Source organism: Cheilinus undulatus, linkage group 15, assembly GCF_018320785.1.
Source record: "Cheilinus undulatus linkage group 15, ASM1832078v1, whole genome shotgun sequence".
Classification (NCBI taxonomy): Eukaryota; Metazoa; Chordata; class Actinopteri; order Labriformes; family Labridae; genus Cheilinus; species Cheilinus undulatus.
The window spans coordinates 8,819,176-8,836,189 of record NC_054879.1 but is presented as its reverse complement, the minus strand read 5'-3'; the positions used below and the strand labels follow the sequence as shown (position 1 = coordinate 8,836,189).

General features: G+C 38.3%; 1 protein-coding gene across 1 annotated transcript in view; it reads right to left on the bottom strand.

Moving 5' to 3' along the window:
* Window positions 1-17,014, bottom strand: part of dnah7 (dynein, axonemal, heavy chain 7) — a 137,410-nt gene that overhangs the window by 63,551 nt on the left and 56,845 nt on the right. The window contains exons 33-36 of the mRNA XM_041807667.1: window positions 14,566-14,742; window positions 14,075-14,206; window positions 6,003-6,224; window positions 5,508-5,705 (exon numbers count right to left, since the gene is read on the bottom strand). Coding sequence (XP_041663601.1) covers window positions 5,508-5,705; window positions 6,003-6,224; window positions 14,075-14,206; window positions 14,566-14,742 — 729 coding nt within the window. The remainder of the gene's footprint in view (window positions 1-5,507; window positions 5,706-6,002; window positions 6,225-14,074; window positions 14,207-14,565; window positions 14,743-17,014) is intronic.

The following is a 17,014-nucleotide window of genomic DNA, read 5'->3' as shown; positions in this document are numbered from 1 at the left end:
CAGTTGCCTACTAGAGAGTGGGGGAGACATGCAAAAAAGATATGAGTATTTCTGTTTTGTCTTTGCTGAGGTGTAGAAAGTTTTCTGACATCCAAAAGTCCAGGTCATCTGACACTAAGTGAGGGAGTTTATGGAATTAAGTCCTTTTAAAAATAATTTACTGTAAAGCTGTGAATTGTCTGCATAATTCTGGTAATTTATATATTGTATTTTTGAATTACATGTGGAAGTAGGAGTATGTAAAGGTTAAATAATAGAGGTCCAAGCATGGAACCTTTGGGTAGTCCACACTTAACACCCTCTGTATCTGAATTGCAGTCTCCAATGTAAACAAAGGTCTCCCTGTCTTAAAGTCATTGGTTTTGAACCAGTTTAGGGCTGTTCCAGACTGCCCCATCCATTATTTTAATCTGTTTCATAAAATGTTGTGGTCAACTGTAACAAATGCTGCAGAGAGGACATGTATGTTTTGTTTTCCCCAACTGTTGTACTGCCTACTGACATTATCTCAAGCTGTCTAACAACCACTGTATTCCTCCATGATTTTTTGTTTTTTTAAGACTTTAGTTTGAAGGACATTATCGCTGTGATTATCTTTACATATAAGTCACATGAATACAAAATGGTGACACTGAACAAATTATAGGGTATATTATTGTAACAAGTGACAAAAAAAAAATAAAATCAGTAAATTAAAAAAAAAAAAAAAATCCCATAACAATGGAAGTGAGTTGGTAGTCCCCTTTAAGGTGCATAAAGGTGTCAAAATGACCTCAGCAAAATATGTGGAGTTCCTAACTGCCCATTTTCTGCCATGGTATAAAAAGATGAACTGTGTTATCCGGAGCAGGACAACATTATTGAGAATCTGTGGAGCATCCTGGAAAGGAAGATCTGTGAGGGTGGATGGCAGTTTACCTGAAAACAGAAGCACTGGGAGGCAATTCTGGCATCCTCAAAGGAAATACAGGCAGAAACTCTACAACGAGTTACAAGTTCAATGGATGAGAGAGTTGTTAAGGTGATATCAAAGAAGGGCTCCTATGTTAATATGAAACTTGATCTGTAAAGATGTTTTGATTGAAATAGCTTTGATTTGAGGAAAAAAATGAAAACAGATTTCTGTTTTCAGTCCTTTAGAAACTATTGAGTGTTTTAAAACTCTGTTTTGTATAATAATTTGGAAAACTGCATTTCAAGTTATTTGGCAAAAAAAAAGCCATTGTCATCACTGGTAATTTTGTTGAATAAAATCCAGATTACAATATAATTGTTGAGGGATGAAACATTTTATTGACTTCCATTAGATAAACTATTTAGCAAAAATGAACAAAAACAAAATCTGCATAATAATTTGGAGCACAGTGTAAATGGACACAGATTTCCCAACGGGTACTTCCTAAAGGAAATAGAGTCCATTTAAAATCTACCCCAGAATGTTTTCTGAGGAATCAGACTCACAGTTTACTCCATCTGTGTTGGGAACAGCCCTAAGCTGCCCTGCAAATCCTCCCACAGTCGTCTTCAGTTCAACTCTTCTCTGGTTGTAAATTAATATCTTTATAGTTCAATTAATTTATAACTCATTAAAATTTTCATGAATTCCTATTTTCAGAAATTTTGGTAGTAATTTTTCTTCACTCAGTAAAATTAATAAGTTGACATATCCTGTGTTGGGATTCATTTTAAGTTTTATAATCTAATTAAAAGTGTAATTTAGAGGTTAATTCATTAATTTAAAAAGAGGCTAAATTAATCCCAATTAATTACTTTGAAATAATGTAGAAAGTTAAACACCCACTAAGGACAACTTGTAAAGAAAATTTCTGCAGGTCCTAAGGGTAAAAATCAATGAGTCTTTGATACTGCACAAAGGTATACAAAAGTCCTTATGGACAGATGAATAAAAAATGCTTTATGAAATGTCATTACCATAAAATACAATTTCTCTGTAGCCTGAACAGAAAAGAATCAAAGTCAAGCTTCATACTGATGCCTTTCAGCTGGATTTGATCTTTTCGTGGTACTTTTATCATGTGCAATTTGTGCTCAGCCTCCCCTGTACACAGACTGATCTAACACAAATTCTTGTGAAATCATAAGTAATAACCTGCATAATCAAAGGGAAATTATGAATGATCACAGGATGCATCATCATCCTCTTTTCTGAATCATAAACCAGCAACCTAGCTTTTCTCGATCTCTCTCAAGAGTCAACTGAAGCAGGTGAAGCAGCCCTGTGTACAGCTGTTAGGAGTGGGCAACAAGCCAATAATATACTTATGGTCCCAGTTCTGGATCTCCTTTATATCTCTAGCCAGATTTAGGATTCAGTCACGGTCTGTTGGTTGCAGCATGGGACAGGGCAGCTCCACCACATAGACATGCAGGAAGTAGAGAACAAGGCAGGCTCCCAAGTGAGATGATCTCTATTCACCTTTGAGTCTCAAGTTTGAGCACACTAATGGAAGAACTAATGAAGTACAGAGAAGGGGGGGGGATTAGTCCTTGATATAAATAGCTGAAGGTCTGTTGAGGAGATGCTCAGTATTCCTCTAAGGTGGCCATTTCACACCTGGTGCCTGTAGCTGTGTTGCCTCCAAATGATTTGTTGGTTACAACATTTATTCTGTTTCCCGGGGCTGAGTCTACTGCTTAGAAATAAATGCATTTTCATCAAACAGAAAGAGGACTTTTTAAAGCATAGGCTGTGTGTGTCTGCATGTAATAACAACTAGTTTCCTTTTCCTCTGAGAACAGACAGACATGACAAATGCAATTAGATCTAGAAACAGATTGAATACGTTGAATCATAATTGTAATTTCATACAATGTATGATAACAGGGCAATGTCCAAATTCTCAATGTATTTAACCACTAAAGTGATATAGTGGAGTGCATTCATGTGATCCCAAATCCTCCAGGTGGGCAGGAAGTGAGGGACAACCATTAGGAATGAAAGGAAATGGAGGAAAGTTAGTACTTTATAGCTTTAAATGGACCTTCCTGCTGCAATTACCATCAGAAAATTTCTACATACATTGAGTACAATCCCTACATTTTAAAGAAAAGGGACTTTTTTCCAGGGTTTAATCAATTTATCAGGTGTGGAGGTGATCAGTATCTCATATTACTCAGTCCTACAGACCTCCTTCTAAACGTCACGCCAAAGAAAGAGGGACAAGAGTCTCGAGGAGCCTTGTACTGAGCTAAGAGGCTAGCTGAGCCCCTTTAACAGATGAAGAATTTCTAATTTTGTCACAAACATGCTTTTAATTGAAAGAGTGATATTCTATCACTAAATAAACCTTGGGAGGTAGGTGACCGAGTAATGATGTGGGGTTCATGAATGGGCCTGTCCCACGAATCGACTTTGGCGCCAGTTTCCTTTCCTCTACCCTTTGTCGTTATATAATCAACATTTAAAAAGCTGAACTATTTCCAAATGAAGAGCTGAGCCAAAAGATCTGAATCTCTCAAAAGAGACGGTTTTCTCATCGCAGCGAGGAAGGCTGGGTGGAAACACAGGTAAGATCAAAGTGCTAAACTGTGGCAAAACTGTACTGAACCAAAACAGACCGCTACATGGAAACAGACGTAAAAGTATCTTAAAGGGGACATATTATGCAAAATCACTTTTTTAGGCTTTTCTAACAAAAATATGTGGCCCTGGCCTGTCCACAATCCCTTCAAATACCAGAAAAATCCATTCACTCCCCACCTCTTTTTCTCCACCTTTCGGAAATGTGTGTTAAAACAAGCTGTTCTCAGTTTTTCCCTCATAATGTCATGTGGGGAGTTAGCCCGGCCCCCAGGTTCGTTTGGACCTCCCCGCTTGGAAGACAGTTCTGTCCCCCTCTCCTGATCAGGAATGCCACATCCATTAAGCCACATCCATTTCTTGAGAGGGGCAGAGTCAGACAGCTCAGTAAAATTTAAAGCCACAGACACAGAAACAGCTTGTTCTGAGCAGGGCTGAAACAGATGGTTTTTTAGACATACAAAAATCCACTAGTTTGTATGTTTTTTCAGCAGCGACCTTCACAGGCATGTTTTTGGGACTTCTGAGACCAGTATAAACTTGTCTTAAAAGGGTTAAGTATGTCCCCTTTAAGAATTAAGAATGTTTTTGTTTTCAAACTGTGAATGCCTCCCAAAGTCTCAAACAGCTTAGAACATTTCGCATTTCGTTAGCATTGCTCTATGCAAAAATCCCTTCTTGCCCCCCATATGGAGTTCTCCGCTACGTAACATCATCTGCAAAGAACCTATGTAATACCAGTTAAAATCAAACATCACTGATACCTGAATCAATACTACAGCTACAAAAATGATCTCCAGGACACCCATAAATGGCAACATTTGTAATGTTTTAGATTTATCATCAGCACATAAGAACTGTGATTAAAGGCAAAACAAGGGTTTTCCTACAAAAATGTACAGGGCCTAGTCTATCTAAACTCAAACATTCCCTCTGAATTATCTTTAATAAACCAGTAGAAGGGTTTCTTCTCTCTGTCTGTAATGTCTGTTATTTTTTTAATTAAGTCATTTTATGGGTGCAGGTCTGTGAGGCTGTCATCATTCCACAGGTCAACTGCCAAGGGAAACTTTAAGGAACAAGGAGACATCGCTGTCTCTCTTCTCCTCTCTATCGGTCTGTAATACACACCAACATTAATGCTTGCATCTCTATTAGACGCTAATAAGACTGAAAAAAAAATGATTTGCCAAGTGGTAAATCAAACAGCAGGCGAGGATAGAGGCTGAAAAGAAGCACGTCTTCAGCGTCAATCAAACAAAAATCCTGAACCATCCTTCATGTCTGTGCTGAGGTATTGGTGTGTTTTAAATATGTTAAGAGCTAAACCAGTGGTAAACAATCAGAAAATAACATAATCTCTGTTTATATCACCAGTTTGTTTTAGCAACAGGATTACGGCACTTGCTCTCATCTGATCACCCATCACTACATGCTGTGTCTCCTTTCGCTTACGTCATCTTTGGGTTGAAAAACACATGTGTTTCTCCTTTTTTTTTCAAAACCCCAAACTTCAGTACTTTCGTTATTTTGAACATAAAAGTAATGGATCCTGAAGTTTTGAAAACCTTAAGAAAAAGTCTGCAACTGCAAATGAGTTAAAAAGGTATGAAGGCAGGGTGAAAATTTCTGCTGTTCTACACATGAACAGTTAGGAGTCTTGAAATTCACTGAGTACTAGGAAACACAGGAAGAGGACTGCAAACTGCAAGATGGCAAATGTAGCAATCAAATATTAAAATAATAATAAATTACCATTAAGTACAGCTAAATAAGGAAGGAAAATCTCAGATGAGCATCTTATAACTTTATCTGTTTCCCACTGGAATAACTATCATAATTTTCAAGGTTTATCATATCATGCTCAGTGATGATGATTCATCGCTGTAAAAACAAATATGCTTTCCATTATAATAATCCACTCCATACACTGAATTACTGCAACAATTCATAGCTGGTGACTCACTGTAATGTAGACACTCTTGCCAGTACCAGTAGGGCCGATGAAAATAGTGGGCTTCTGGTGGGTGACAAGGAGCTCCATCAGTGCCATGTATCGTACTGTATTCTCAGTCGGCACGATGATTTCATTGAACTGCACATCTTTGCATATGGAGGGAGCAGTCTTGAGCTCGTCTGTCCACAGCTCCCACCTTCCTGGGCCCTAAAGAGGGAATCAGGGAAAAGGAAACAAAGGTAAACAAAAAACCAGGAACCACAACACACAGAGAAGTCTAACATTTGACACAAATATGTTGTTTTTATAGGCATGCAAGTGTCATATCTGAGCAAACTGTTACCCTGTTACTATGAAAAATAAGCATTTTTATTCTCAGCTGTGCCTGGAAGATACATTTTTGTGTTATTTCTTAATTTCTAGAAACCGTAGTCTTTTTAGCATAATTCAGAGAGACAAAGGCAGTGTGGTGCTAAGACCCACAATCATCAGCAACTACCCTACCTCTTTGATGAAGCGATACTGGTACACAGTGTCCTCAGTAGGCAGGGGGACAGTAAGCTCTTTAGGCGGAGCCTCGACGTTGGCTAGAATTCCATGGCAGGCCCGGGTTTCTTCACTTAAAGGTCCGTTCAGTATTTCCCTTACTACCACATCAAACTTATTGCGGCCTGAATCATCACAGCTGGCACCAACTGACCATACCAAGCAGAAAACAAAGATACCCTACAAAAAAAAAAAAAAAAAAAAAAAAAAAAAAGAAAACAAGAGATGCTAATTTTTAACTGTTAAAAATGTTAAACTTGAGGCGTAGATTGCCTAGTGGTTAGGTTGTGCCCCAACTATGTGGGGTGCTCGGGTTCAAGTCTGGCCTGTGGCTCCTTTTCCACATATCTCTTTTATCCACTTTACTCCTTCTCTATCAATAAAGGTATTAAAAGCCCTAAACTATATTGAGAAAATAAACATAATAACCTCACTATTAAATGAGTCAGTCAGGGCTGTTTCTGGGCATAGGCGATATAGGCGGTTGCCTAGGGCGCCACACTGAGGAGGGCGCCATCAGGAGCCCTGAACATTTTGAATAGGTCCACCAATATAACAGATCATCAACTCCTGCACTCCTCTAACCTCTGCGCCCCTCTTTTGTGAAACAGTCCAGGCTCGGCTCACCTCACCGCTTTCTCTCTCTCTCTCTCCATGCTCACCCCCGACATATGCACACTGGGAGCCGAGCAAGACGTTTAGAGAAAAAACTTTTCTTTTTCCTCATTCACACAGCGCTGAACGGACAGGATGTTGAGATAGAGCCCTGTGTCAGACAGCTAACACCCTACCTGTCCGTTCCTGCTGATTTCCTGATCATTAACACCTGCTGGTGCGTGTGTGTCATCCTTCCCTCCCACCTGTACCCGCAACATGCGCGTCCAGTTCCTCCTAAAGTCTGACTATCCACGTAAAATACGGAATGACTGCGTTCAGTTTAAGAAATTATAATACTGCATTCACTTAAGCACTGCCCTGTAAAAATAAGGTTTTTCACTGTTCTAGTCAAAGTTTTCTCACTGAATGAAGCATAAAAGAAAACTCTCACATCCTCGTCAGGCATCACGCTCCAAAAACATCAGCTATAACAGCTCAAAGCCTGGACTAATTAAGCCCTGGTTATATTGATAAGAGTAATGTCAGGGTCATATTTACAGACTTTATGTACACATCCTTTGATTTTTAAGCTGTTTGTGGAATTATTTTCCTGATCATCGTTCGCGAGTGCTAGAAAGCACAGTGTACTTCAGTGAACTCCTATAGAGATTCGTTTTTACTCTTTTTGCCCCTTTCTGTCCCTGTCCTTGTCCGTAAATTAAACGCTTTATGAAAAGAGGCCAATTTTTATGGATAGAAGGGATTTCCCCTTAAATAACAGAATATTGACTCAGTATCTCTGTGCCAGTGTCCCTTCCTGTGCGTCATGAGGCGCATCAGAGCAGTGGAGACGCTCACAGGTCTGCAGGGCTATGAGGAGCGTTAAAGCTTTTGTGCGCTTTTAAGTAATTAGACTGTTCCTTGTTTACTAACTTAAACAGTTTCAGTGCAAGCAAAAATTAAATTCAGACCTGATTCCAACTCAGCCCTCTAACTTTTTTCGTTTAGTAGAACTAAAGGGATAATTCCTGTTAAAAACTGCTGCAGGTGCTCTTGAAATATGTCTTTAATTAATTATTTCCTAATATGTTTATAACCCTACGTTTCTGACACTGTGCTGATATGATGTGTAAATCCTGTGTGGTGGATAAGTTTATCAGTCAGAGGTGGAGCCATGGGGTGGCTTGTGGGGTCTATGCCTCTAATGTTTTCTTAAAACATTAAGTCTTTAACTTTGGTAAAAGTTTGTTATCTCTGATTACTGATAACCTTGCAAAGCAGATGGATACGCCTGTTTTCTTGTGTCTCACTGGCTAATCCATCTTGCAAAGCTCCCGTCTGAACCGTTTGGGCCTGGTTAGACAGTGACAGGACCAATCAGCGACGAGGGGCAGTGTCGTTACATAAACAAACAGCAGCAGGAGCTGGTGCAGTTATGGAGGAAGAGATTTGTGTGGATGCTGCTAAAGCATCAGTTTCATCAGAACTTGATGACATGTCTTCATGAAAAGAAGAACAAAGAACAGCAGTGAGTTGTTTTCTTTTCAAAAATGACAAAAGTCGAGTTCTTACATGTCTATAGTCACCATGTTTCGCATTATTCCTCACTAGCTGCGCACGCGGAGCTCGATAGCAGCTACGTCGCATGTTTTGTTGCTCTTATTGGCTCATCCAATCACGCTCCGAGTTTTTTTCAAATCCTCTGCCTTTTCTCAAATGTTTCCTATTGGAGCTTTCCCAGATGGACGTGTGAAACAAATCCATCTGGCGTGTCAGGTTAGATTACTGATGAATGTAAAAATAACTATCTTGGATTTTAATAAACAGACTGACCCAGCTGATCACAACATGGAAATTTCATGCTTGTTGCCAAACTGAAAAAACGTTTTGGTTTTTTGTAATTTTTTGGTTTGAAAAGCTTAAAAGCACACGCTACAGACTAAATAAAAACCTTACTATTAATATTTCTGCATTTTTTAAGAAATATGCATCTTTACCCACACATTTGGCGGCTGGGGGGGTACCAAATTGTAAGTTCGCCTAGGGCACCAAAATGGCTAGAAACAGCCCTGGAGTCAGTAAGTCTATGAAAGGAATAGCTGGAAAATCCACTGGGCAAATTTATACAGCATGACTTAAGCATTCCAAATGGTAAAATCTTCTGCTATTTCATACACTACAAGGTTTTTATGTCATGTGTTTAGGAACCTCTAAGACTGCTTAAAAGAAAAACCCATAAAGCAGCTACCTAAATTGATTCTCAGTCTTTGGATTATATTGCCTTTTCATTTAAGTCATTTTCACTCTTGACAATTTTGGTCTAGTTTTAGTCAAAATCTCAGAAACATTTAGTCCAGTTTTAGTCAATAAAATGTCCTTACATTTAGTCCTTACTTTTAGTCAAGCCATTTAATTTTATTTGAACAAATTTTTATCAGCCATTCTGTAAAATAATTAATGTAAAGAACCTGAATTAATGCAATATTAATACTAAATTTGAATTTAGACATACTGATGAAAACACTGACATACCTTAAATGCACAGTGGAGAAATATCCTGTATGTTGAATGTCCAACAGGCCAGCACTGACAATTTAGTTTAGAGTTTAGAGGACTTTAGCTAGTTTTAGCCCAGTCTTCCTCTTTGAAAAATGGTAGTTAACAATCATTTTTGTTCATAGTTTAAGTCGATGAAATCAACACTACCTTAAAGACCAACCAGCATAATAAGATTAATACAGTGAAGTACTTTTTTAAATCTCAAAATCAGAAACATTGCCATAGGTGTTCCTTTGTTTGAAGGAAATTCACTTAATACTCGTACACAGGCTTGATGACCTAGTGTGAGGTTTCACTCTAGTTTCTTAGGCAGAATCCTAATGAACTAAAATCACTTGATATCAGGGTTTTCAAATGTGGGAGAATAAGCATCCCCTAACACATCAAAATGTATTCTATACCCTCAAACCCCCATAGAAAAATAGGGGTTAAACAAAAAACATATGAAAAAACTTAATTTTCAAACATCTACATATGTCTTACCCTGAAACAGTTTTATTAGATTTTTGGCGTTTTTGTCTACATATTTTTTTTAAACATTAGTCTTTCTAAGGTAGTTAGTTTATGGTTTGGGAATGAACTAGGGCTGTCAATAGATCAAAAACTTTAATTGCAGTTAATCTCAGAATTTCTGTACCTGATCCTGATTAATCACACCCATTTTATTGCATTTTATCCCATTTCATTACTATTAAAATTCCAATTTTTCCATTTAAACTGTTTTTGGGTCATTTTGATTTTTCCACTGTCCACTGAGATTTTAACATGATCTTAACCACGGTAAAAGGAACTTATTATGGATTGAAAATTAAATAACAGAACAATTAAAAAGGTTCAGATGATTGACTTGTCTACTGAGCTGTCTGTAAATTTTTAAAATTGAAATGAGACATTGAGGAGCAGTGGTGGACTTATCTTAAATCACTGTGGCTGCAGGAAGACACTGACATGCCTAAACCAATGTATTGATAAAAATAAAGCAAGCAATTAACCCCAATTTTCAAAAAGTGTATGCACTAATTGTGGACCTTGATTAATTGTATTAACTCCATAAATCTTGACAGCCCTATTATAAACTAACTGTCAACATTTTCTGTGTCTATGTGGATGATTAGGTGTTGCTCTGTAGAATGAAATAACTGCAGATCATCCTTCACCTTCAGCCTTGCCTTGTACTTACTGTTGATAACTGCCAGTCCCAAAAACCTGCACTCACACAGGTTGCCTTGGTATTAACAATACTAAAGTTGCTTGTTTAACTTGGCCACCAAACCAGGGTGCCAAGGCTCAATAAGACGCCAGATTTTACACAATTTTATGCTGTCGTTAGCCAGCACCTCTTTGCAAATCAGCTTTTGTGGTTGTGCAGCATCATCAAGACAATCCAGGGAAATAAAATTTTAAAAAGTCTGGTTGTGCAAACTTTTTGTATGCTCAGTCCAAAATCTGTCTCCCTTTGTAATAACCGAAAATTTAATTTACTCCATGCACTGAAGAGGTTAGCTAAGCAAGTCACTTTTTCCTGAATTAAGGTTTTGCACCTTACCCAGAGGAGGCCCACCTCACAATTTGAAAACCACTGGCTAAATATGTTCTTGCATTTGGGATTTCCTTTTTAATGTTAATATCCTACAATAGTTGTGGATAAAAGCTCATAAAATTTGCACAGTATCACCAATAAATAATTGACAAAACATAAATAAAAGTCATTATGGTGTAGCAAAAGTTGGAAATCCACACACAGACTCAAAAATGTCTTGTGCCAACAAAGTTTGCAATTACTGAACTAATTAAAATGAACAGCAACCATGTGAATGCCTAAACCATTGTACAGATCATTGTATGAGACAAACACCAGAGGAGAGATGTCTTTGTTGGAGGAAACAGCAGGAATACCGTAGGATCTGGAAATTGCCTATCATGCGGCTTAGCAGCCTCATGATAGCTCCTGCTGTTAAAAGGCTGATTAATTCAACACTTTGATAATGACTGGCTGGGAAGCATGGGAGAGAGGGTTGAAAGGCATTCATCAGTGCAGAATGCCACAGGGGGATAATAGCAGTGCATTGAAAAGACAAGATTCAGAGGCAGAAAAATCAATTGGAACTCGTGCAAGGGGCAGAATAAGAGCTCATCTGCTTAAACTTTTGTGCTGTCTTTTATAGGTGGCTTTGACTGGTATAGTATCATTTTTTGTGGAATACTGTATCTGAGCTTCTTCTTTGGTGAAAGAAAAACATTGTTTTAATTAGCTACAACTGTATCCCACAATGACATTATTTCATGTAATGGCTTGTGCTCTGCCTAGACTACATTATACAGTATGTGAAGGTAGCATTGCACAGTTTGAAAAAATTCAAGGAAAAATAAGGTAACACTCTTGTTATTTATCCGTCAGCACGTTGTCAGGATGATTTGTAAGCCGCCTTGGGTCATGCATGGCCAACTCCCCCTACAGTTCTTCAGTGCCTTGCACCATTAGCTCTTGTCAGTCCCTATCATGACAGAGAGCTGTCTTCTTTCACTGACTGCCTCCATTTTCTCTTGCTGTGCAGCCTAGCAAACCAGTGATTTTACCTATTAAGAGCAGTTTTTCTTTATGTAGGCTTTTACTACTTGCCACAAGCATGTAACTCTGCTTACACAAGGAAATCGCAGGCTTACAACATCAAAACGAGGGAAACAAAACTTTTAGTTTTTATTTAGTTAACAGTAATAAATTAAGTATGTATTATAAATGTATAATAAGACTGTGTGCATCAAATAAAAATGGCATGAAAATTAGATTCTATCCCTGCAATGCTATTTGTATGAAGAAGAAATGCAGACTTACTATTTACTTATTTTCTCTTTTACAGGCAAAGAACGTGCATATAATCAGTGTGCCTAGTAATCTGTTTAATGTCAGGCATTCAACTTGGTAGTCAACTTTTTTTTTTTACTGAATCACACATTCTCGAGGGGCATGGATTTTGTCATATATTTAATTTATATGTATAATGCACATGTTTAACACATTCATGTAACAAGTGTCAAATATAAGTGTTGAGGTATATGAAAGGAGAGTGGGGAGTGGATATGGAATAGGGTGGGCTGCCTCAAGGACATTAAGCTCTTTTAGGTTAGGGACCTATCATAACCAAACACAGCTGAATAAAAACATGTAATGGTCAACATTTAAGGCCATAGTTTTTGTGGATTCATCCATCTTCTTCAACTAATCTGAGGTCAGGTTGTAGTGGCAGCAGGTGAAGTAAATCAACCCAGACGTCCCTTTCCCTAGCAACATTTTCCAGTTCCTCCTGAGGGATTCCAAGGTGCTCCCAGGCCAGATGGGATATATAAACCCTACAGCAAGATCCAGGTCTGCCTAGGATACATTCTGATCAAATGCCTGAACCACCTCAACCGGCTCCTTTCAACACAGAGGAGTAGCTCCACCCCATCTCTAAGGCTGAGCTCAGACTTTCTCCTGAGGAATCTCATTTCAACCGCTTGTATCCCCATTCTCGTTCTTTAGGTCATTACCCAAAGTTCATGACCATAGGTGAGAGTTGGAACACAGATCAACTCAAACTCAAAACTCAAAAGTTTTGCCCTGCAGCTCAGCTCCCTCTGCACCACAACATTCCAGGAGAGCTTGCAACACTGCTGATGCTGCACAAATCTGCCTGTCAAACTCTTGGTCCATTCTTCCTTCACTTATAAACAAGACAACCTGGGACGCCAGATGTGTGGAAAACCACTCATACACAGCGTTTGGGAAAGGGCAGAGCCTTTGAAAAAAAACTTGGATGGTGATTGGATGAACATTCTGTCACATCTTTACGGGCCAATCAGAGCAACAAACCAGTGACGTAGCCGCTACCGAGCTGTGCCCCTCCAGAAGGAGTAAATTCTGTGAACCATGGCGACTGTAGACATGTCAGTACAGGACTTGACGTTTTTGACAACAAACAAACAAACAAACAAACAAACAAACAAACAAAAAAACAACTCAATGCTGTTCTTTGTTCTTCTTTTAACGAAGACAAGTTCTGATAAAACTGGCGCTTTAGCAGCATCCACGCAAATGTCTTCCACCTTAATTGCACCCGCCTCTTGTTGCTGCTTGTTCACGTCACGGCTTCGCTGCGCCTTAAAGTACTGCCCCTCGTCGCTGATTGGTCTTGTCACTTTCTAACTGGGCCCAAATGGTTCAGATGGGAGCTTTGCAAGATGGATTCGCCAGTGAGAAACATGGAAATGGGCATGTCCATGTGCTTTGCAAGGTTATAAGCAAGATCCGATTCCTTAAACACCTTCACTTGGGTTAAAGACCCACTTCCCCCACATGGAGGAAGCAATCCACTGTTTTCTAACGAAGGACCATGGTCTCAGACGTGACGGTGCTAATTCTCATTCCAGCCACGCATTCAGCTACAAGCCAACCAAGTACTTGCTGGAGGTCCCCACATGAGGAAGCCAACAGAACTACATCATCTGCAAACAGCAGAGATTACATTTTGAAATCCCTGAACCAGAAACCTAAAAGACTATGTGCAGAGAATGAAAACACAACTCACACTTTAGCCATACAAGGACCTGACAGCTCACTGAAGTGGCCCCAAAACCCCATATTCCAACAGTACCCTTCACACGACCCCTCTAGCGACAAGATTGTAAGCCTTCTCCAAGATTACAAAACACATTTAGACTGGATGAGCAAACTTCCAAGCTCCCTTTCATGGACGGATGGTTAACAACACTGCATTTGAAAGTGATGAAAATATTGTTTGCAACTATAATTATACTTGCTCAATAAAGCATATGCTCTCTTGTAGAATAAAAAAAACTATTTTGTGGTACAATTTGTAGCACCTGTGTCTACAAACCTCAAGCCAGGAGCAAGTATCATCTTCATTCATACTTTTTATCTTTGCTTCATCATGAAACTCATCCATCATACAGTCCATCAGATTCATCAAGGACTTCACCAGATTAGTGTCTGAGGTTGGGGAAAGCTCCTGAAACAAAGCAAAAGAAATCAACCACATTAAATAAAAAAAAAAGTGATGATCTTTTTAATATAATACATCAATTTGTTTGAAAATTCGATCCAGTTTATTCCATTTTGTAACTAAGGAAAAGTGCTTACGAAACTCCAAAATAACCTTTGTTCATGAAACTAAGTTTCAAAATATGCAGGACAAAATATGCAAAAAATTTTGTAAAACTCAAACAAGTTTTGTAATGAGACACTGATCCAATTAACATATACATGCAAATTGAAAATTTCCCTTTTAAGTAAAGACAGCATATTAGTTATTAGTAAACAATTTAAAGCTGGAAAAGTACAGTATATTTTTTGAGGATGGTTCAGCACCTTAGTGGCCTTGCGAATGAGCTGCAGGCAGGCTGGCAGTATCCGGTCAAAAAGGGCAGTGATAAGGTCTTTGTGTGCTGCGCTGATTGTTGCAGGCAGTGTATTGAGCCATGAGAGCATCAAGGGCCGCCAGCCAAGCATATGAGGCTCCATGTAGATCATTCCACAGCGAGACACCTGTGACAAATAAATATTACTTCTAAAAACACACAACTTTGTCAGACGTACTTAACTTCAGTTTAACATATATTACAGCATTTATGAAAACTTGTATTACATACTTAATCCTGATCTCATACTGTTTCCAAGTGTATATTTGCAGATATGAAGTCATGTCAGTTGGAAATGTGACAACAAAGGAAGTTTTAATTATGATCCAATCAGTGCCAGGAGTGATGAGTACATATAACGTGTAATCATAGATTACAATTAATTACATGAGACTGATCACGTTGGTCAGTTACACAGTAATGTAAGGAATTGCTGTTGCTAACTTCAGTGAGCACATTGCTATTTTCCTCAAGCAACTATCTTGTTATTTGTGTTTCTTTAAATGCTTCAGCTGCTGGCGTCTGCATAATGAGAGGACAAAAAACAAATCAAAAGTTACTTTCATACAAAATTACCCAAAACAAGTTAAATATTACTGGTTCAGAAAGAGATATGAATGCCACTCTGAAAATGTTGCATGAAAGGATAAGAATGGGGTAGTAAACTGTGTCCAGAAACTACTGTCCAGTGTTTTGTTCTTGGCATCAAATCTTTCCAAGTACCAGTTTAGGTAACATGCTTAAGTTGTTCTCTAAACCTTTGGTTCCCAACATTAGGTCCAGGCACCCCTGGGGGGCCTGTCTGCTCTTACATTGACAAAATGAAATGTGAATATATATTTTTTCAAAAACCTAATTAGAAACATAATGTACAACGGGGCATCCTGAAAGATTGAAAAAAAAAAAAACAAGGATCTGTTAACCTTTGAGAAAAAGAAGTTTATATTTTTGAGAAAGAAACTCAAATTATTTTTAGATTTTAAGTCAAAATTTCCAAGTTTAAAAAATGTGTACATTTTAGCATAATAAACTCAAAATGTTCAAATTTTAAAGTAATAAATTTATAACGTTATAAAGCCAAAAAGCTGCAAGACACCAAACTGAAAACAGTGGGGGGGGTAACGCCATTTTATAGAAATGTCTCTTCTTAGTCCAGATGGTAAAGATAATGTGATGATTCTTGATGATCATTTCCTGTAAAAAGGCTAATCTGATTAGGCTGTCATCTGCAGGACTTTTATAAGGAAAACCGCTTCATCTGGTTGGATTTTCTTATATACAGTATATATACAGATCTTTTGGAAAGAACCTATTAAGGGGGGGGGGTACTGCTCTAAACTACAAGTGCTACATGAGCTTTCTGTTTCCTCGAAGCATGCTACAACAAAGCCAGTGCTCTGCTTTAAAGTTGAAAGTTAAAGAAAAAGTCCCTCAGATCCTGAGTGAAGCTCAGGATAAGTGTATGATATCCACCAAAGAGTGGAGTCTTGATTTTCAACAAGAGGAACTCACAAAAGCAAATAAGCTAAGTGTCCCTTTTTATTGTACTGTATATTACTACTACTACTACTATTAGGTTGTCCTCAGACAAGCCCTCCATCTTCGCTTCCAGTCATCCCAGTTCTCCATACATCTAGCCAGCTCATCAGTACTTTGCACTCCTATGTCTTTCTTGAGTACATCCAAAAAAGTACTGTATAGTCTTAAAGAAAGATCTTGTGCATGTCCTCCTTGACAGAATCAGGTTTTGTAAGCTTCATCTTTGTGTTTTGAATTGGCAATTACCTGGTAGTATTGCAGGTGATATTAAATAGTATTGTAAAAGTGATATATCTATTAGTGTAACTAACAGCTCTTAGCAGTGGTTGATTGAGTTATGTGATGAATAAACTTTTAAAAAAGGACCTAGTAATGTATAATGCATTTCTTTTTTGAGTAGCCACCTCAACAATGTAATCCAAAGCATCAAATGGACTTGGTAAAGGTCTTCTTCGTGAGGCTTTTTGGAAGGGAAAGGCAAAATGTCTTTAAGAACCTTAACCAAGTCCAGTTGACCCTTTAGATTAAGCTGTGGATTACCGTGATCTCGATGAATGAGAACCAACACAGTTACCCCAGTACTGGATCCTAAAGCTCTTGCTTAGTGCAGGAGGAGTTGGAAGAACAGAAAAGAGATAAGCAGAGAGATGAGACCATAATGTATGAGCAGCAGCTAAGAGAGGTGGTAGACAAAGAAAAAATAGTAACCTTTTAAGATGGCACATGAAAGCAGAAAAAAAAAACTTTTAAAGTAGAAGTGAGAAACAGAAAAACTGAAAAAAGACAGAGATCAACAGCACACAACAGGGACCCTTCACAAAGAGGGGGAAGTTCACTATGATCCTAAAAATGTTGATGCC